Source organism: Cervus elaphus, chromosome 11, assembly GCF_910594005.1.
Source record: "Cervus elaphus chromosome 11, mCerEla1.1, whole genome shotgun sequence".
Taxonomy (NCBI): domain Eukaryota; kingdom Metazoa; phylum Chordata; class Mammalia; order Artiodactyla; family Cervidae; genus Cervus; species Cervus elaphus.
This window is the reverse complement of record NC_057825.1, coordinates 9148694-9169774: the sequence shown is the minus strand read 5'-3', so window position 1 is coordinate 9169774 and position 21081 is coordinate 9148694. Positions and strand designations below refer to the sequence as shown.

General features: G+C 44.3%; 1 protein-coding gene across 9 annotated transcripts in view; it reads left to right on the top strand.

Moving 5' to 3' along the window:
* Window positions 1-21081, top strand: part of RALGPS1 (Ral GEF with PH domain and SH3 binding motif 1) — a 298169-nt gene that overhangs the window by 35488 nt on the left and 241600 nt on the right. For all 9 annotated transcript variants that reach the window (XM_043916818.1, XM_043916823.1, XM_043916822.1 and 6 more), the window contains exons 4-5: window positions 1174-1281; window positions 16443-16493. In XM_043916818.1, the coding sequence (XP_043772753.1) occupies window positions 1174-1281; window positions 16443-16493 (159 nt within the window). The remainder of the gene's footprint in view (window positions 1-1173; window positions 1282-16442; window positions 16494-21081) is intronic.

The following is a 21081-nucleotide window of genomic DNA, read 5'->3' as shown; positions in this document are numbered from 1 at the left end:
CATCTTAAGATCATCTTAGAGATTTTGGTATAGTAGACTCGTTTGTAAGCCTCTAAATGACACAGGCCTGTTGAAGTCTACAGGTTTAAGTTTCAGCTCCTCCTTGTAACCTCACATTTTCAGTTGTTGACTATTGGTTTCCCTCCCTGGCCTAAAAACCCTCTAGTTTCCAGTAAGATTGCAAAGTTTTTCCAGATATAGCCATTTTGGAAAGAGTGAAATAAAGGGGAATTAATAAAAGCATATTCTCTAAATCTCGGTCCAAGATGTTGAGGTTAATGGAAACCACAAAATCCCTCTTCACGGGTTGAGACGAATAAAACCGTTTATGAACAGGGCACAGTTTTGGGGTGGTAAGCTCGATTGGTTCCCCAAAGTAGAATTTGATGAAATTAAATAAAATTGAAGGGAAGGTATGTTCAACGTTCTGGGATCCCCACAGTGTTGGGTTTCATGAAACTGGCCACATCTGGGGAGTTTAACTTGCTCTTTAATGGGAGACCTTTCCTTTACATGCCGGCCTCACGGTGTTCTTCTTAACAAGGGGCTCTACTAAATATAACTTTCACGCCATCTCCAAAGTCAGCCAGTTACCTCTCACCTCATCAGATAACAGGCTTTGAATTCCAAGTGGCCCTTACGTGAAACAAGCCTTGAGAGCCAATTTGACATTTTGTATAATAATTTCCTGCAGTGAACTTCAAGTAGAAAACAACAAGGTGAAACCAGGTGATGTTTAAAAACACGTAACAAAACAGATGATCTCCTCAGGCCTCCTAAGGTGTGAAGGGTGGGCTGTATCTTTTCAGCCGTCACCCCACAGGCAGCCGGAAGCAGTTGCGGTATAGTGACTGAAGGAGACACACAACTAGGCTTGCATTCTGGCTCTTCAGTTTCCTGGCTAAGATATGTTGGGCAAGCGGCATGGCCTCTACTTCCTTATCTGTAGAATGGGACTAATGATAGTGCATCATCAGAGAGTTGTTATGGGAATTAAGTTAGATTATGCATATGAAGTGCTTAACACAGTGCCTAGAATAGCGTAAAGCGCTAAACAACAGAAGCTCTCATCATTGTACGGTCCTGCCACTCTCACTTCTGAGGTTTGGGCATCCGTGATGGTGGAGTCAGCCAGACTGCTCAGGCGGCCCCATCTCTTCCTGTCCTCTGCAGGGCAGCAGCAGCTCAGACTCTCTGGAGGGCCAGAGCTGCGACTATGCCAGCAAGAGCTACGACGCCGTCGTCTTCGATGTCCTGAAAGTGACTCCCGAGGAGTTTGCTGTAAGTGTCAGAACAGATGTGGGAGGCCGGGCACCACCACAGGAAGCCTGGGGGTGGGGGGTGGGGGTGGTGATTACCGCTCACAGTCGTTTGCTCAAATTGGAAACAACCCGTATTATTCGACAGTAGGGGATTGCTGAATAAAGTATTCTTTATGAGTACTTTATGAATCCCATGGAGCGTTAAAAAAGGATGCTCTCTGGGCAGAGGGAGAAATTAAGGAAAATTCCATAGACAGAGGAGCCTGGCGGACTGCAGTCCATGGGGCTGCAAAGAGTCAGACACAACTGAGCACACACTATATATAAAATAGATGATCAGAAAGGACACACAGGGAACTATATACTCAGGATCTTGTAATAACCTATAACGGAAGAGAGTGTTGAAAAAGAATGTGTGTGTGTGTGTGTGTGTGTGTGTGTGTGTAACTGAATCACTTTGTTGGATACCTGAAACTAGCACAGCATTGTAAACTATATTTCAGTAAAAATTTTTAAAAATGAAAAAATCCTATAAGTATTTTCAGTAGATGTATTTTAATACCTGATTTGGAAAAATTGTTTAAGCAGAAAAACCTTGTACCCATCTGTATACAGAATTAATTTGAATACTTGTTGTCTTGCTGTGAAGATCAAAATTAGAAAAAGAAATAAGGAAGAAATGTATGATACATATTTTATACAATTATATAAAAGCAAAATAATAAATGGCTTTGAAAGAGTAAAAAAAACACAATGCTGTCTATTGAAATTTAACCACCTTGGAAGGTTTATACAATACATATGAATAGTAAGTGAAAGGAGCCAGTCAAACCTTTCCTAAAGGAAATCAACCCTGAATTGGAAGGACTGATGCTGAAGCTAAAGCTCCAGTACTTTGGCCACCTGATAAGAAGAACTGACTCATTGGAAAAGATCCTGTTGCTGAGCAAGATTGAAGGCAGGAGGAAGGGGACGACAGGGGATGAGATGCTTGGATGGCATCACCACCTCAATGGACATGGGTTTGAGCAAATTCTGGGAGATAGTGAAGGACAGGGAAGCCTGACGTGCTGCAGTCTATGGGGTCGCAAAGAGTCAGACACGCCTGAGCGACTGAACAACAGATGTGAAAGGAGCAGGTTACTGCGCAAGTTATAGAGAATAGTGCTGTTTTTAAAAAAGCATGCACAACACATAAATATTTATATTTGTATGAGAAAATATTTGATGTTTACATATTCACAAATATCTGAATATCTATATAGCCAAACATATTACTGACTGTAGTATCTGGTTGTAAGAGTCTAGAAGATTGGAATTTAATTTCTTTTTATTTGTACTTTCTATATTTTCACAATGACTGTTCTCTGTAATGATAGACAATATAATTTGAACAGATTTTGTAATTACACATGTTTCAAAATCGTTTTCCCACCAGCCAGTGTGTTGCTGTGGGTCTGGCCGTGGGGCTTCGTGTTGGAGGAGCAGACCAGGCTCCTCGTTTAGCTGTGACCTGCTGTCTTCCTTTTGCACTTTGAGGGTCGACAGAGGATGCTGGCTCTGGGGTGACCCGCTGCAAAGTGCTGACTCGGGCTGCACTTCTCTGGGGAATCTCCAGAGTTTCTGACCATGCCCGCTTCTTCCAGGGCCCCTTGCTCTAACAGGTGTTGTGCCCTCCGGGGGCCTTTGGAGCCAAGTGTGCCCCATCTCTTTGCTCTGCCATCACTTGCCCCTACGTTTACCTTGTGCAGGCCGCGCTGAGCCCTGCACATGGGTCACCTCTCTCAGTGTCTGAAGGATCCTTTTAAATCTGTGGAACTCTCTAGAGGTCCCCTCGTCCTAGGAGACCTGGCCTTCCTCTCAAGGCCCGGTGCCCCAGGGTCTGGCCGAGCCTCCTCTCGTGCCCCTCCTCCTTGCTATCCAGCTGCACACAGGCTGCCTGTTCATTCCCCAGGCTCACCTGACATCCCCCTGCCTCGGGGCCCTGTGCTGCTTCTTCCTTCTGTCCTAGTGGTGCTTTCCCACATGTCTCACCATCTCTCTTAAGATGTCAGCCCTGGTAGGGGAATTTTACGTGCTAAGGTAGCATCTCTGCACCTATGCCCTGACCCTGCTCTGCTTCCTTCCTACCTCTCCAGACATTACACTCTGTAATAGTGTCATGGCCCTTCTTCTCCACTAGATTGCCAACTCCCGAAGGACAGGAACTTTATCTGACTTGTTCACTGCCCTCTCCCCATTGCCCAGAATGGTGCTTCGCTCATAGTAGGTGCTCAGTAAATACATGTTGATGAGATGAATTCAGTCCTTAGAACAACTCAGTAAGGCAGATTATTAGCTCCTGACTTTCTAAGAAAGAAATAGAGGATCTAAGAGTTTTTTGGGTTTTTTTAGTATATGTGCTGCCGAAGCGAGCACTTTTTTTTTTTTTTTAAAACCTGGATCATAGAACCAGATGTGGGCAGAGCCACGTCTGAAACCTTCATCTTCTGGTTATTTACTTGATGTTAGGTGATGATAACAAGGGCAGCTCCCACTTTGGAACACTTCCTTTGTCTAGGTCTTGTACTAAATGTTTACATGCATTAATCTAGCTTACTTTTCACAACAGGCTTGCAAATTAGGTCGATTTGTTATTCCCTGTATATTGGTGAGCAGGTGAATACGTAGAGAGGAAAGTCACCCCTTCACACGAACAGTAAGTGGCACTGTCTGTCTGGGCTTTAAAACCAGGACTTATGGCCTCCTGTGTGTGTGCTCAGTAGCTCAGTTGTGTTAGACTCTTTGCAGCCCCATGGACTGTAGCCCGCCAGACTCCTCTGTCCATGGAATTTTCCAGACAAGAATACTAGAGTGGGTTACCATTTCCTCCTCCTGGGGATCTTCCTGACCCAGGCGTCGACCCCGAGACTGTTGCATCTCCTGCATTGGCAGGCAGATTCTTTACCACTGGCACCACCTAGGAAGGCCTTTGATTTCCTAGACCAGCAGGAATATAGTCTGAGTCACATATGCAATTAAAAATTTTTTAGTAGCCCCATTAAAAAAGTGAAATTGTTTAAAAAATATTTTTTATTTAACTTAGTACGTCTGAAATGTCACTTCAGTCTGTAAGCAACATGAAATTATGGAGGTACTTTTACGTTATTTTTTCACATTAAATCTTCAAAGCTCACTGTGTCTTCTGAAGTTGGAGTGCTGGCGACCTTTTGGATACTCAGTAGCCGTGTGTGGCCAGTGACCACTGTCCTGGGCAGTGCAGTGCTAGTCTGTCCTCGCAGGCATCAAGCTGCAGTGCCTCTGCCTCCTCTAGAAGACTTCATGGGCCTTGCTGGCTGATGGCGTAGCTTCTATAATCTATTTACCTTTATTTGCTTGTTGTATTTTTGAGTTTGTTTTTTTTTTTCCCTTGCTTCGTGAAAAGGATGAAGTAACAGTGAAGTTTAAAATCCCTTTGCTTGGGAGTTCCCTGGTGGCCCAGTGGTCAGGATTCTGGGCTGTCACTGCTGTGGCCCAGGTTCAGTCTCCAGTTGGGGAACTGACCTTAGGCAAGCCGTGCAGCACAGCCGAACAACAAACAAAAATCCCTTTAGTTATTCCCCACGTGGACTAGCAGAGAATTAGGCTGTACCCGGGGCTTCACAGGCGGTGTAGTGGTAAAGAATCCGCCTGTCAGTGCAAGAGACTCAGGAGACTCGGGTTTGATCCCTGGGTCGAAAGGATCTCCTGGAGGAGGAAGTGGCAACCACTCCAGTATTCTTGCCTGGAAAATCCCACAGACAAGAGGAACCTGGTGGATGCGTGGGGCCACGGGGCCGCAAAGCGTTGAACATGACTGAGTGACTGGGCCCAGGCCACACCTAGAACAGCATTGTCCAGCAGGACCCCTCGGCGTGACTGCAGGCCCGGTTTTCTAGTCTCAGCCCGAGAGTGTTGCTCAGCCCGCCCCAAGCTGGGAAGACAGAAGGAAAGGGCGGTGAGTGCTCTGAGAGCGCAGTGTTAAAAATTGGCTGCTCCTGCCAGAGCCAGTATGTCCTCAGCTTAGATGTGAAGCCAGGTCCCCTGGAGTCTTTGGTCTTTGGGGGAAGCATTGGAGTTGCCAAGTGTTGGAACTGAACCAGACCACCTGGTATTTTAGTTTCCTGTCTAATAATATAAAAGAAAGAAAAAAGCCAGACCCAAGAGTCCAGTAAAAAAAAAAAATCACTTGAGTGATTCTGGGAAGATGGCAGTGGCAGCAGCATAGTTCTTTATTCTCCCTAAATCCCCACATAAAAACATCCAGAACAGCTAGATAGCAAAACCCTGACCCCGTGAGCAGTATTTACGATAAAATTGGGTGTTAAGTTATCCCTAGCAAATCTCAAATACCAGTAGCTTGAGGATGTGCCACTGGTGTCAACAAGCCCTGCAGAGCATCAGCTTCTGTCTAAAAGAAAGCAGAAGTAAGCATTGGAACATTTGACAGACTAGGGGATAGAAGAACCCCAAAATTTCCAATGGGAATTCACTGGAAAGTTCTGCAGGTCAACGTGAGAATAGCAACTGAAATTGACAGGAATTTTGACCACAATCTCAGAAAACTAACCAATCTAATCACATGGACCACAACCTGTCTAACTCAATGAAACTATGAGCCATGCCATGTAGGGCCACCCAAGACGGACGGGTCATGGTGGAGAGTTCTGACAAAACGTGGTCCACTGGAGAAGGGAATGGCAAACCACTTAAGTATTCTTGTCTTGAGAACCCCATGAACAGTATGAAAAGGCAAAAAGATAAGACACTGAAAGATGAACTCTCCAGGTTGGTAGGTGCCCAATATGCTACTGGACATCAGTGGAGAAATAACTCCAGAAAGAATAAAGAGATGGAGCCAAAGCAAAAACAACACCCAGTTGTGGATGTGACTGGTGATGGAAGCAAGGTCCAATGCTGTAAAGAGCAATATTGTATAGGAATCTGGAATGTTAGGTCCATGAATCAAGGCAAATTGGAAGTGGTCAAACAGGAGATGGCAAGAGTGAATGTTGACATTTTAGGAATCAGCGAGTTGAAATGGACTGGAATGGGTGAATTTAACTCAGATGACCATTATATCTGCTACTGTGGGCTAGAATCCCTTAGAAGAAATGGAGTAGCCATCATGGCCAACAAAAGAGTCTGAAATGCAGTACTTGGATGCAATATCAAAAATGACAGAATGATCTCTGTTCATTTCCAAGGCAAACCATTCAATATCACGGTAATCCAAGTCTATGCCCCGACCAGTAATGCTAAAGAAGCTGAAGTTGAATGGTTCTATGAAGACCTACAAGACCTTCTAGAATTAACACCCAAAAAAGATGTCCTTTACATTATAGGGGACTGGAATGCAAAAGTAGGAAGTCAAGAAACACCTGGAGTAACAGGCAAATTGGCCTTGGAGTACAGAATGAAGCAGGGCAAAGGCTAATAGAGTTCTGCCAAGAGAACGCACTGGTCACAGCAGACACCCTCTTCCAACAACCGCTAGACCGTTCAGGTATGACCTAAATCCATAACGATTATACAGTGGAAATGAGAAATAGATTTAAGGGACTAGATCTGATAGAGTGCCTAATGAACTATGGATGGAGGTTTGTGACATTGTACAGGAGACAGGGAGCAAGATCATCCCCAAGAAAAAGAAAAACAAAAAAGCAAAATGGCTGTCTGAGGAGGCCTTACAAATAGCTGTGAAAAGAAGAGAAGTGAAAAGCAAAGGAGAAAAGGAAAGATATACCCATTTGAATGCAGAGTTCCAAAGAATAGCAAGGAGAGATAAGAAAGCCTTCCTTAGTGATCAGTGCAAAGAAATAGAGGAAAACAATAGAATGGGAAAGACTAGAGATCTCTTCAAGAAAATTAGAGATACCAAGGGAATATTTCATGCAAAGATGGACTCAATAAAGGACAGAAACAGTATGGACCTAACAGAAGCAGAAGATATTAAGAAGAGGTGGCGAGAATACACAGAAGGACTGTTACAAAACAGATCTTCACAACCCAGATAATCATGATGATATCATCACTCACCTAGAGCCAGACATCCTGGAATGGGAAGTCAAGTGGGCCTTAGGAAGTATCCCTACGAACAAAGCTAGTGGAGGTGATGGAATTCCAGCTGAGCTATTTCAAATCCTGAAAGATGATGCTGTGAAAGTGCTGCACTCAATATGTCAGCAAATTTGGAAAACTCAGCAGTGGCCACAGGACTGGAAAAGGTCAGTTTTCATTCCAGTCCCAAAGAAAGGCAATGCCAAAGAATGCTCAAACTATTGCACGATTGCACTCATCTCACACGCTCGTAAAGTAATGCTCAAAATTCTCCAAGCCAGGCTTCAACAATACATGAACCGTGAACTTCCAGATGTTCAAGCTGGATTTAGAAAAGGCAGAGGAACCAGAGATCAAATTGCCAACATCCACTGGATCATCGAAAAAGCAAGAGAGTTCCAGAAAAACATCTATTTCTGCTTTATTGATTGTGCCAAAGCCTTTCATTCTGTGGATCACAATAAACTATGGAAAATTCTGAAAGAGATGGGAATATCAGACCATCTGACCTGCCTCTTGAGAAATCTGTATGCAGGTCAGGAAGCAACAGTTAGAACTGGACATGGAACAACAGACTGGTTCCAAATAGGAAAAGGAGTATGTCAAGGCTGTATATTGTCACCATGCTTATTTAACTTATATGCAGAGTGCATCATGAGAAACGCTGGGCTGGATGAAGCACAAGCTGGAATCAAGATTGCCAGGAGAAATATCAATAATCTCAGATATGCAGCTGATACCACCCTCATGGCAGAAAGTGAAGAAAAACTAAAGAGCCTCTTGATGAAAGTGAAAGAGGAGAGTGAAGAAGTTGGCTTAAAGCTCAACATTCAGAAAACAAAAGATCATGGCAATCCAGTCCCATCACTTCATGGCAAATAGATGGAGAAACAGTAGAAACAGTGGCACACTTTATTTTGGGGGGCTTCAAAATCACTGTAGATGGTGACTGCAGCCAGGAAATTAAAAGATGCTTACTTCTTGGGAGAAAAGTTATGACCAACCTAGACTGCATATTAAAAAGCAGAGACGTTACTTTGTCAACAACGGTCCATCTAGTCAAGGCCATGGGTTTTCCAGTAGTCATATACGGATGTGAGAGTTGGACTATAAAGAAAGCTGAGCACTGAAGAATCGATGCTTTTGAACTATGGTGTTGGGGAAGACTCTTGAGAGTCCCTTGGACTGCAAGGAGATCCAATCAGTCAGTCCTGAAGGAAATCAGTCCTGAATATTCAGTGGAAGGACTGATGCCTAAGCTGAAATGCCAGTACTTTGGCCACCTTATGTGAAGAGCTGACTCATTTGAAAAGACCCTGATGCTGGGAAAGATTGAAGACGGGAGGAGAAGGGGACCACAGAGGATAAGATGGTTGGATGGCATCACTGACACAATGGACATGATTTTGAGTAAGCTCCAGGAGTTGGTGATGGACAGGAAGGCCTGGCATGCTGCGGTCCATGGGGTTTCAAAGAGTTGGACATGACTGGGCGCCTGAACTGAACTGATCTTGACCACTCAGATAATGGATGGGTGGATGAGATTTGTGGACTGACCCTTAAGAATTCTTGGAAACAATCAACCATGGCTTACTCCCAGAACGAGGGTCTATACCAAAGAGGAATTCAGCTTGGGAGTAGACTGAAGATGATCAGGATAGGAAAAGTTACAGTTAAGGAAAAGGGAGGTCTAAATAAATTTGTGTTTGTGTCTGTGTGTGTAATCTCAAAAAGCAGCTACATGTTGTTGAAGATAACATGAAAGTAAAAGAAAAGCTATATGAAGTTCGGAAAGCTATCCTGAACTATTTTACATAAAATAAGTATCAGAAAATTACTGATGTCAAGTTTTTCAGTTATTACAAGAAAAGAAAGAGTAAAGAGAGAATCCTGTAGATGATGAAAGCTTGTCAGAGAGACATGCCACAAAATAGATGAAAACTGTAACTTTCTATTTCAAAATTAGCTAAGAGAAGAAGTTAAGATAACACTGTGAGTCATGAACAACATAAATCTGAAATAGATAAATCTCAGAAATGAGGTGGCAGAGTTAGGAAAACACTGAAAATAAAACTTATTTTGGAAACGAAAATTGAGCACAAGAATAGATAAAGATAACAGAAAATGCCTTAAGGGAGGAAAAAGTTTAAGATCAAGATAAATGAAGAGATAAGAAGACCTTGAAAAATAGTGATAAATATTAATGATAGACAAAGAAGACCCAACATATAGATAATATAAATCTCTGAAAGAGGAGAATAAAATACAAGGAAACTGAACAGATAGTTAAACTATAAGAAGATGGTCACAAAATAGAAGATTCAAGCCTACGTATTGAAAGAATATACTATGAGGCAACCTGGAATGGTCAATACCAAGACATAGTCTTGGTAGACTACTTGGATGATAAAATTATAGAGGAACTTGAGGAAAGTCAAGATAGTGGTTACTTTTCACAGGAGGGAGGGACTTGTGATTGGGACAGGGCACATGGAGGAACTCTGGGCTGACTCCTCTTTTTTTCCTTAATCATGGAGAACTATATGTGACACAAACATGACCATCTTAACCATCTTAAGTGTACAGTTCATTTGTGTTAAGTACATCCACATTACTATGCAGCCCATCTTCAGAGTGTTTTCATCTTGATGACCCCAAGCTCTGTACCCCTTAAACAACTCTTCATCCCCCCAACCTCCACCACTTATTTTTTGTGTCTATGAATGTGACTACTGCAAGGTTCTCAATAAGTGGAACCATACAGTGTCTTTTTGTAACTGGCTTATTTCACTTAGCATAATGTCTTTGAGTTTCATCTATGCAGTTCCATGTATCAGAATTTCCTTTCTCTTTTAGGTCAAATAATACTCTGTTGTGTGTGTATAACCCATGTTTGGGCCCATGTATCCTATTGGAGTGGCTGTTTCTTGATGTGGGTGGTGGTTTTAAAGTGTTCGCCTTACAATAAGTCATCAAACCATGCATTTGTTTAGCGTGGTTTTCTGTTAATGTGTCATTTTACAGTAAAAAGGGTTATTAAACTCCTTTCGGAGGTTGTTATTGTTCTAGTAGGGGTGCTCTGTAGCTAGATCTCAGGCTTTCTCCCCAGTGGCTGAAAGCTGAACAAAAAGCAGTGCTGGAACTTGTCTTTATTATCAATAGGTCGTGGACAGTTATCCAGATCTGTATGTATAAATTTAATTCTCTGTTCTTAAGGCTACATAGTATCCCAGAATCTGGATGTACCATAATTTTTTTCCAAAAAGTTCCTTTTTTGATGGTCTTTTAGATTACTTGCATATTTTTGCTACTACAAATAATTGTTCAGTAAACATCTATATTCATCTCTGGATCTAAATGTAGATCTTTCTCCATATGTCTTCTTATAAACCAGTGCTTTTCTTTCTGTAGGTGTTGGGATTGCTGAGTCAACAGTATGCTCATTTCACCTTGTAGGAGATAATATCTAAACATAATGCTTGATCTTGGATGAAGAAAAAATTGCTATAAAAAACAGTATTGGGATAATTTGAAAATTCTGAATGTGGACTGTATATTAGAAAATACTGATGTAACAATAAATTTCTTAAGTGTAATAATCTTATCATTATGTAAGAGGGTCATCTTGTTCTTGGGAAATCAACTGCTGAAGGATTAAAAGGTGAAGAGTCATAATATCTGCATTTTACTCTCAAATGGTTCAGAAAAAAAAATTATATACTTATATAATTATGTACATAAAAATAAAGTAAATGAGGCCAGATGTTAATAAATATCAGTAGTGAAGCTCGGTGAAAGATTATACAGAGCTTATCATTTTATTCTTGTAGATTTTTTCTAAGTTTGACATTAAAAATGAGATTAAATATTAATGTTTTTAAATGGGTTACTATCAGATTACTTTGCAAAAAGAACAGAGCAACTCGTAGCCCCATTAGTTGTGATGGTGCTATTGGACCACAAATGTTGTCTTCCTCTTTAATTTGCATTTCCTTGACACAAGATTCTTTAAAATTGTCAGACACAGCGGCTCTGGGAGGAGAGGCAGGAATGCATCTTTGGAGCCGATTGCTTTTTGTTCCCTGAGCCATCCTAGGGCTCTTTCAGATTGATCTCAATGCAAATTTATAGACATTTTTTATTATAAGACGGCCCACTGTTTTTGCCAACAGCGTTTTTGTTTATTTGGACTCAGTGAGGGTGGAGCAGGGAGCCTTCCTTGTCCTAAGCTTTGTGGCTGGGAAGAGGGGATTTAGTCAGCCACCTTTAGAGGGAAAACATACGGCCAGCATATGTAGAAACCAGTTTGTTTTCTTTTTGGCTGATTGCTGTCACTTATCCGCAGAAAACCACCTTGCTGTCTTTCTTTAGGGCCGTATTGCGATGTACTCTGCTGGTCTGTTCACTCTGAAGGCCGCACCTCCAGAGAATTGTCCTGTAATAAGTGGAGATTGGCTGTTTCTTTAAAAAGCCTGAATGTCTAGGGGCCCTGGACCCAGGAGGAAGGAGATGGGAGCAGGGCTTAGGGTGAAGGAAGCTGCTGCCAGGTGACCAGTTTAACTGCACATCCGTTGCTGTTGTTCAGCATCTCAGTCGTGTCTGACTCTTTACGACCCTGTGAACCGCAGCACGCCAGGCTTCCCTGTCCTTCACCATCTCCTGGAGTTTGTTCACATTTGTGTCAGTGACGCTATCTAACCTTCTCATCCTCTGCTGCCCTGCTGCTGCTGCTGCTAAGTCGCTTCAGTCGTGTCCGACTCTGCGCGACCCCGTAGACGGCAACCCACCAGGCTCCCCCGTCCCTGGGATTCTTCAGGCAAGAACACTGGAGTGGGTTGCCATTTCCTTCTCCAATGCATGGAAGTAAAAAGCGAAAGTGAAGTCGTTTCTTCTCCTTTTGCCTTCAGTGTTTCCCAGCATCAGGGTCTTCTCCAGCGAGCTGGCTCTTACCATCAGGTGGCCAGAGTGTTGGAGCTCCAGTACTCTGGACATCCTGTTCAGTTCAGTTCAGTCGCTCAGTCGTGTCCAACTCTTTGCGACCCCATAGACTGCAGTACACCAGGCCTCCCTGTTCATCACCAGCTCCTGGAGCTTACTCAAACTCATGTCCATTGAGTCGGTGATGCCATCCAACCATCTCATTCTCTGTGAACCCCTGTTCCTCTCGCCTTCAATCTTTCCCAACATCAGGATCTTTTCAAATGAGTCAGCTCTTTGCATCAGGTGGCCAAAGGATTGGAGTTTCAGCTTTAGCATCAGTCCTTCCAATGAACACCCAGGACTGATCTCCTTTAGGATGGACTGGTTGGATCTCCTTGCAGTCCAAGGGACTCTCAAGAGTCTTCTCCAACACCACAGTTCAAAAGCATCAATTCTTTGGTGCTGTATGAAGTGGACATCCTGTATGTAGGCTTTATTTTCAAAAACAAGGAGAGGCCATTAAGAGATTTGTCATGAGACCCGAGAGACGGTGACACTTGTCCTCATCACAGGCATGTGCTCCCATGACGGCAGGAACCAGAGGGCCTTGTTGTCTTCTGTTCCTGTTGAGGCTGTGCCACACTCCTAGGAGCCTGGGAACTGGCTGTGAAAAGGGACAGGACCTGATCTCACCCTGCAGGTCCCCACTCCTACACACGCCTTCCCTTTTGGTAAAACTGCCTGCCTCGCAGTGCTCCAGCTTCACGGGGAGGATTACTCAAAACCTTACTCAACCTAGCTACATGTGTTCAGCTTTGTAGTAAAATGACATGTAATTTATACCCCAGTGATTTTACCTATCTATCGATGTATTCTTGCTCTGGACACTGCATCCCCAGAACTGAGAAGATAGAAATGGGAGAGCTTCTTCTAAATAGCTTCTGGTGGTGTGTTTGGGACCAACCAGTCTATTTTCAGCCTGGTGACCTCTGTTCTGGTTTCTCTGGTTTATCTTGAATAAAATACCTGAGCACATTTTTGACTGATGGTCTGAGCAGGGATCATAATATTTGAAACTTGAACCATCTGAAAAACTATGAAATGCAAAGTCACTATTTTAATACATGATTTGGAAATTCATATAGTGAACCCTAGAACTGATGGCAGGATGGAAAGGAAGTTTTCTCATTTTCACATTAGCAGACTTTTGGTTCTTTTCCTAAATGACACTGCAAACATCCTGCCAGTTCTTCCGGATTGGGAGTGAACTTGAATTGCAGGAGAGATTTCCAAGGCCCTCCGAGCTCTCAGCTCAAATCTTCTGTTTTCCTGAGGCCTTTCTGTTCCCCAGGATGGCAGAATTAATCCACGTGTGAGGAGCACTTGGCCAACAATCTTGAGTCTGGCAGGAGAAATGCCAGTCTGTTTGCACCTGGGATGTAGCTCTGGGCCCTGTATCTCTGGGTCAGACACACAGTCCTACAGGCTTCAGTGAGCAGTAGTCACTCACTTTGTGCTGACATCCAGGGCCGGCTTGCTCTGGGTGGATGGACGCAGAGGTGGAACTGCTCGGACTCAGCAGTGCCATCCATGTCGCTACTGAGCTTCCAGTAGCGGCAACGTTTCACTTCAGTGCCCGTGACAAGTCCCAGCCCCTTGGAGGGACGAAACCACCTGTTTATTTTCATCTCCTGCTCAGTCCTGGGGATGGTATGCTTTGGGATGCATCCTGTGCTTCCCAGAAATCCACTGATCTTGGGTCACCTTTCAGTTGTGCCAAGAGGTGACCAGAATTCTACCTAAGCCCTGGATTGTGGTTATAGTTGACATACCACGTGTGTTGCTATTTTTCTCCAATGTATTCTTGACATCAGGGCTTCCCTGATAGTTCAGTTGGTAAAGAATCCTTCTGCAATGCAGGAGACCTGATTTGAATGCTGGGTTGGGAAGATCCACTGGAGAAGGGATGGGTTATCCACTCCAAAATTCTTGGGCTTCCCTTGTTGCTCAGCTGATAAAGAATCTGCCTGTAAAAAAAAAAAAAAAAAAAGAATCTGCCTGTAATGTGGGAGACCTGGGTTTAATCCCTGGGTTGGGAAGATCCCCTGGAGAAGGGAAAGGCTACCCACTCCAGTGTTCTGGCTTAGAGAATTCCATGGATTGTATAGTCCATGGGGTTGCAAAGAGTCGGACACAACTGACTTTCAAAAAAAAAAGGAATTCTTGATATGAGGCTTTTTTCTCATGAAACTATTTGCTGACAATGTAACAGCCTTCTTTAAGTATATTTTAGAGCAGCTTTGAAACATGTATGTTCAAACATGTTAATAGTCCCTTATTTCCTATCTAGTGTATTGAACCATGTGCCAGAACATGAACCCATCTATATGACTCCCCTTTTGCCAAAATATTATGATACATAAACATATAAGCATAGATATAATCTTTGTGAATATGCAAGACAAGAGGTACAGAATGCCTGGCACCTGTGTACACACAAAACACAGTCATATATGTACACATTTGTACGAGAGAGTACATATTAGATGCCAGGCCTTCTGCTCCTCTTGTCTTGAATTCTCACAGTGATCCTATGAGACAGGAATGATTGTCACCATATTCTAGATGTGTCAACTGAAACTGGGAGAAGTTAAAAGTCATGTGTCAAAGAGAATGTAGCTGTTAAGTGATGGTGTCTAGACACACACCAAGCCCTGTGGATTCCAGAGCCCACATCTCTTCACTGCATCGTGTCCTCCCAGATGCCCTGTGGACAGTGGACAAGTGTCTTCTCTCATTCATGGGCATCCAGAAGTTCTTAGCTCTTCCTGCCCTGGCCTGTCACAGAAGCATCTGTTGACTGTGTCCTGGCTTCCCACATGGCATCTGGACAGAGGTACAGGCCATGTGAAGTCAGCCCAGGCCATGCCTTGGCCTGCAAATCTGTCAGCAACGACGCCTTCTCTTACTGTCACCTGATGAGCTTATAGCAATAGGAACAGCCTTTTAACTAGATGTGTGTTTTCTTTGTGGACAAAATTAGTGCTTCTTAAGCTAGGTTTGATAAAAGACCAGTTTTTTTCCTTTCCAGTCAGTAGTCATGAAGGGACATGAGAGTTGGACCACAAAGAAGGCTGAGTACTGAAGAATTGATGCTTTCGAACTGTGGTGCTGGAGAAGACTCTTGAGAGTCCTTTGGACAACAAGGAGTCAGACTAGTCAATCCTAAAGGAAATCAACTCTGAATATTCATTGGAAGAACTGATGCTGAAGCTGAAGTTCCAATACGTTGATCATCTTATGCCAAGATGATCAAGAAGAGCCAAGTCATTGGAAAAGATCCTGATGCTGGGAAAGACTGAGGGCAGGAGGAGAAGGGGATGACAGAGGATGAGATAGTTGGATGAAATCACTGAATCGATGCACATGGGTTTGAGCAAACTCTGGGAGACAGTGAAGGACAGGGAAGCCTGGCGTGCTGCAATCCATGGGGTCACAGAATTGGACATGACTTAGCGACTGAACAGGGAACAACAGCAAAGGATTAATGCTTTAAAAAATATATAATAAGAATGTCATGGGGATCGCTATAAAAGTTTCCAAATGCTTGCTCTCAAATTCTGTAGTTCTCTCATTGTGGGCTGGTGGAATAAACAGTTCATGGTCCAACACTGGTCTGTGGGGGCATCTCAAATAGGACTCCACCATATAATTTAGAGGTGGCTTAGGCTTCAGAAGAAATGTACACTTTCTATAAGCCACAATTTTAAAAAAATCACTTTAGAGTAATAGAGAGTGTCTCTGTTTAACATTCTAACTTATAATATTGTGTCTGCAACTTTTTTTTAGTTGTATAAGTAACTTAGACTTGAAACAAAAGCTCAAATAGAATGAAAATATCCAAACTAAAAAAATGTACCCTCCAAGCTACTATTATCAATCCCTAAATTGGGTGTCCATCTCACATTCAAGATGGAAGGGTGTGGATCAAGATTTATAAAGAAGGAAGGGATGGGAGAGGCGTTTTCAAAGTTTACCCAGTTTTTTACTCCATCTTGATTTTTATTTCAAGGGAAAAGTGTGACTTCTCAGAATGTGTTATTAATCTGTAGAGTTTCAAAGTCGCATGGCAGCTGTTTTTGGTTTCTAGTGTTTTCTAACCCCAGTTCTCTCTTGTTGCAGAGCCAGATCACACTAATGGACATACCCGTGTTTAAAGCCATCCAGCCGGAGGTCTGTACCTTGCCCTTTACTCTGTACTAGCAACGCTTGGGCGGGGAGGGAGGGTGTTGTCCCATTAGAGGAACTAAGTTTCCCAGTTTCTCTCTTGAAGTCTCTATAAACGCATATTATCGATTTTAGCCCCCATCAAAGAGAGCATCCAGGAGTTCCACTCTCGAAATGGCTCATCCTCTGAGCCTGCTGTTTGGATTTTTCCAGAGGATGGCACCACATTTGGCCCTCTCTGGCAGGGCTGGGGGCAGTCAGTGCCCACGGCTGGCCTCCACACCTGAATCTGAGGCCTGGCCTTCTCCCGGACCACCCCTGCTGGAGACGCTCACTGTTCGAGACAGAGAGGGGAGGCAACATTTCCAGGAGAGCTTTCTTTCTGTTGATCCCAAATTCTGGTGGTTGCCTTGTTTCTGATTTTGAAGCCAGTTGCTGCAGCAAAAATGTATACATATTTACATTAAAAGCATACATATATTTTTAGAAACAGCATATTCAATGAGGAGAAAAAAAGTTGATTTTAGTCTTTGGAGAAATTCCTGGAAATGACTAGCAGTTGGTAACGTGGCTTTACAGTTATTTTAGTCCCGCTTCTGGTTTTGTTATCAAGTGATAGAAATTCATTTCAAATAGCTGAATAGGCAGAGGAAGAATTTACGAGCGTAAAGGGGGCACTTTCTGCACCTGTGGGCCTGGAGTTCGGGCAGCCTATGTAGCCGAGCAGGACGCAAGCACTGTCCCTGCTCTCTGCCTCGCCTCTGCCTTCCCCTCTCCCCTCTCTCCTGCCCTGTTCTGTCCCTTCGGTCCAACCTGGCCTCCCCGAAGGGCCCACATTTGCGCGATGTCTGTGGGAGCCACCTTCTAGATCGGGACCAGCCAGTCTCGGTCCAGCCCCGCTGAGTCCTATGTCCAGAGCTGGTTCAGTGACTCAGCTCAGGAGTTTGTGGCCAGGACGAGCACGCACAGCTGAGCGGACCCAGCTTTGTGAGTGGGGTGCAGATTTCAGAGAAGAGGGGTGTGGGTGGGGGGACAGGTCAAAACCATGGTATGAGTTCCAGAACGCTCGTTTTAAGTATTTATTTATTTACTTACTTGTTTTTGGCCAGGTCAGGTCTTTGCTGCCGCACACGGGCTCTTCGCTGTGGCGCACGGGCGTCTCTAGTTGTGGTGTGCAGGCTCAGTAGTTGTGGCGGTTGGGCTTAGTTGCCTCGTGGCATATGGGGGTCTTGGTTCCCCGACTAGATATTGAACCTGCATCCCCTGCATTGGAAGGTGAAGTCTTATCCACTGGGCCACCAGGGTAGTCCCCAAAACACTCTTAACATGATGCCCTTCTTCTGACAGTGTGGTAGTTGTTAAGACTTTGAGAAAAACAACGTATTTTAGTACAAAGCCAGACAAAGGATCCAGGCCTTCCTAGAGCTGGCATCTAACCCACTATAAATCAAGGGGAAAGTCGTATTGCTAGCCGTGCTCAGCACTTGTGTGAGGACGTGGCAGTGATTTGCATTTGTGTGTGTGTGTGTTTTATTCATTAAGTTTGGTGGGGGGTGCAGAACTATGTTTGCTTTTTTGAACTGGCTGACTTAAGTCTTTCTCTATTTTCTTCTAATGTGGGGATTACACATTCTTTCTAATTAAAACAAAAACCAACACCCACTCAGCGCACTGCACCCTGGAGCCTGTTGGGGGAGCAGTTGTGTGACAGTTGCCTCTGCTGAATTATTAGCTCTCTGCTCACGTTCTCTGCTTCTGCTTGACCTGGAGCTGTGTAGACATTCAGAGCTTTATTCTCTGCCCTGAACATCGAGGAGGGCCGCCCAGTCTGCGGTGAGCCCGGGGACACAGGCGTGGCTGCTCAGGCCGATTGTGGGGGCGGGGGCGGGGGGGTGCTCTCCAGAGGCATGGGAGGAGCGGACAGACACTTTCCCCAGGGCGCTGCAGTTCAGAAGGCGCCTCGTCCAGGACACATCTCGTGTTTTGCTTTCAAGACATGCTTGGAGCTGTGGTTCTCAAGCACGGCCGTGCATCAGAATCACCTGGGCAGCCTTGGAAACACTGGGTGCCCCGCCTCCACCCTAGATCGTGGAATCTGAGCCTCTGGGTTAGAGTCCAGAACACGGTCAGCCCTGTTTTGTAGAAGCTTACCAGTTGATTCTGCTGCCGAGTGAGGATTAAGAATGATCTGCCGTGAGGTATCTGGAGAAACTCCAAACTTCTCCGTTTTAGATCTGTGATATGTTAGCTAAAAATGGAAGAGTTTGTTCCTCAATGTCATTGTCAAAACCGTGGTTAAAAGGAGGCACCCTGGGAGCTGTCCCAGCTTCTCTGCTCTTGTTATTGTTGTCAGCAGACTGAAAACTGGAACCTTTCCCCTTGATGATGTCTGCCACGTTACGGCTGGACCACCCCAGAGTCGGAAGCATGTGAATAAGGGACACGTGTCAGTTTGATGTAGACAGGACTTTGCAGGAAGCAGAGGCTGGCACCTGATAGTGAGATGGGCACTCTGAGTGATCTAGATGCGCAGAAGATCAGGAAACCTGTGCCTTGCAATCCTGGCTGTGCTTCAGAATCAGTTGAGAGCTCCATAAAAAAAAAAAAAAAAAAATCCAGATGCCCAGGCTTTGTGCCTGGAGATTCTGGTTCCATAGGCTTCAAGTGGGGCTGGGAATTCCTTTCAGTCAGTTGTAGTCACTGTTCTTTTTGATGCATAAATTGTTATTCCATCACTAAGTTGTGTCCGACTCTCTGTGACCCTGTGAACCGCCGCTCACCAGGCTCCCCTGTTCTCCACAACCTCCCAGAGTTTGCTCACATTCATGTCCATTGAGTCAGTGATGCTCTCTAACCAGCTCCCTTCTCCTTTTGCCTTCAGTCTTTCCCAGCGTCAGGGTCTTTTCCAGTGAGTCGGCTCTTCACATCAGGTGGCCAAAGTATACTGTATAAAGTGTAATGTGTAAATTATCCTGTCTTTAACCAATGGGAGCCCTTTCATGTCATCTCCTATATCCTTTTAACATGATCCATTATTTTTTGAGAAATTCCTTGCTCTTTGATACAAGATAAACTAGTTTCCTGCTGAAGACCTGGAGTCAGGCAGTCCCTCAGGGGTCCTGGTTTCTTTTAGTGGAGAGCAGTGTTTAGAAACCACAACCTGGGGGAGAGGATTTTCATTGCTATTGAATTGCCGATGCTTTTAGGCCTTTTTGGTGGATGGGGCTAGGAGATATTTATTTTTTAAAACTAAAAGTCATGAGTTCCTGACTGGATGATTGGTTGGACGATGTTATTCCCTCCTCATTCTTATCATGGCTTCCGTACTGGTGGTATATATTTTCCCACCCCTAGACTTTGGGCCACCCCGGTGACTTGGGCACAAGTGATGGGATGCGAGTGGTGAGCTGAGCTGCTGAAAGTCAGGAAGCTTCACCAGTCCATTCTCTCTGAGGGACCCGTTGCCCTTGTGGTTTTAGTCTGAGTCCCTAACTGAAGACGTTGAAGGTGACATGACCCCGACCCAAAGCCTGAATTCCAGCGTAACTTGGTGCAGCCGGGTGGTTCCAGCAGAGGTCAGCTGAACTGCAGTCTCTCTAACGACCTGCTTGTCACCGTGAGCCTCTGAGATTTCAGGATCGTTCCGTACGCCACTTTATCGGGTGGAAGCACAATCAGTACAGTGTTGGTCTTTCCAGTTCAAATCTGGCCTTCTGGGATTGTTAACTTAATTCCTTTGATTTTTTTGTATGTTTTCTTTTACCCTGCCAATTTTGGTTCCTAACAACATTAAACAATTATTTTTTTTGTATTATCTCATCTCTCTGTCTCACACACACATATATATGATAGTTTTAAAATAATAATAATATCAGTATTACTGTTTTTATTTAGCAGACTGCTACAGTTGAGCATTTAATTACGGTTCTATTTGTCTTTAGTTCCTTTTCTTCTTATCTTCTCTCTCTCCTACTACTTACACGCTCGGGTGGGTCTCCTTCCTTGGCCTGCCTGCAAAGGTCTTTGAACACACCAGGGCAGAGAAAGAGTTTCACTTGGTTCTGGAGGGTTGCATCCTGAGAGACCCTGATGTAATCCCCACGCCTGGAACGTAGTATCTACACAATAAATATGTGCTGAGTGAGTGGAACATGAACGAATGAAGGAGAGAGGCACCATGGCGGAACAGTATCTGGCTGAATGCAGGCACGTTGCCAAGGAGGGCGTACCAAGGAGGGGAGGTGATTACCAGGGTGCCTGTTCTGTGGTGTAACCACTTCCCCCAAAGCTAGGGTTTTGCCTGGTGAGCACAGTCTTTGAAGATTCACATTTCCAAATGCTGTTGATAACTGAGGGTAGAACTGCGGCTTTGCTCATTTCTGCCGGCGGGGCCACAAGAGCATCGGCCCAGGGCTCAGAGGAGGACAGGCAGACAGTGAGTTAAGGATTGGCAGAGAGCAAGGAAAATGGAGTTTAGCAAATATGGAGTCGTAACTATTCCCTGGTGACTCCGGCAAGTGACCAATTTTATCAAAACCTGGCGGATTAATGCAGATACAACTTTGCAGCATAATGGCTCTCAGCCACCTCTGGC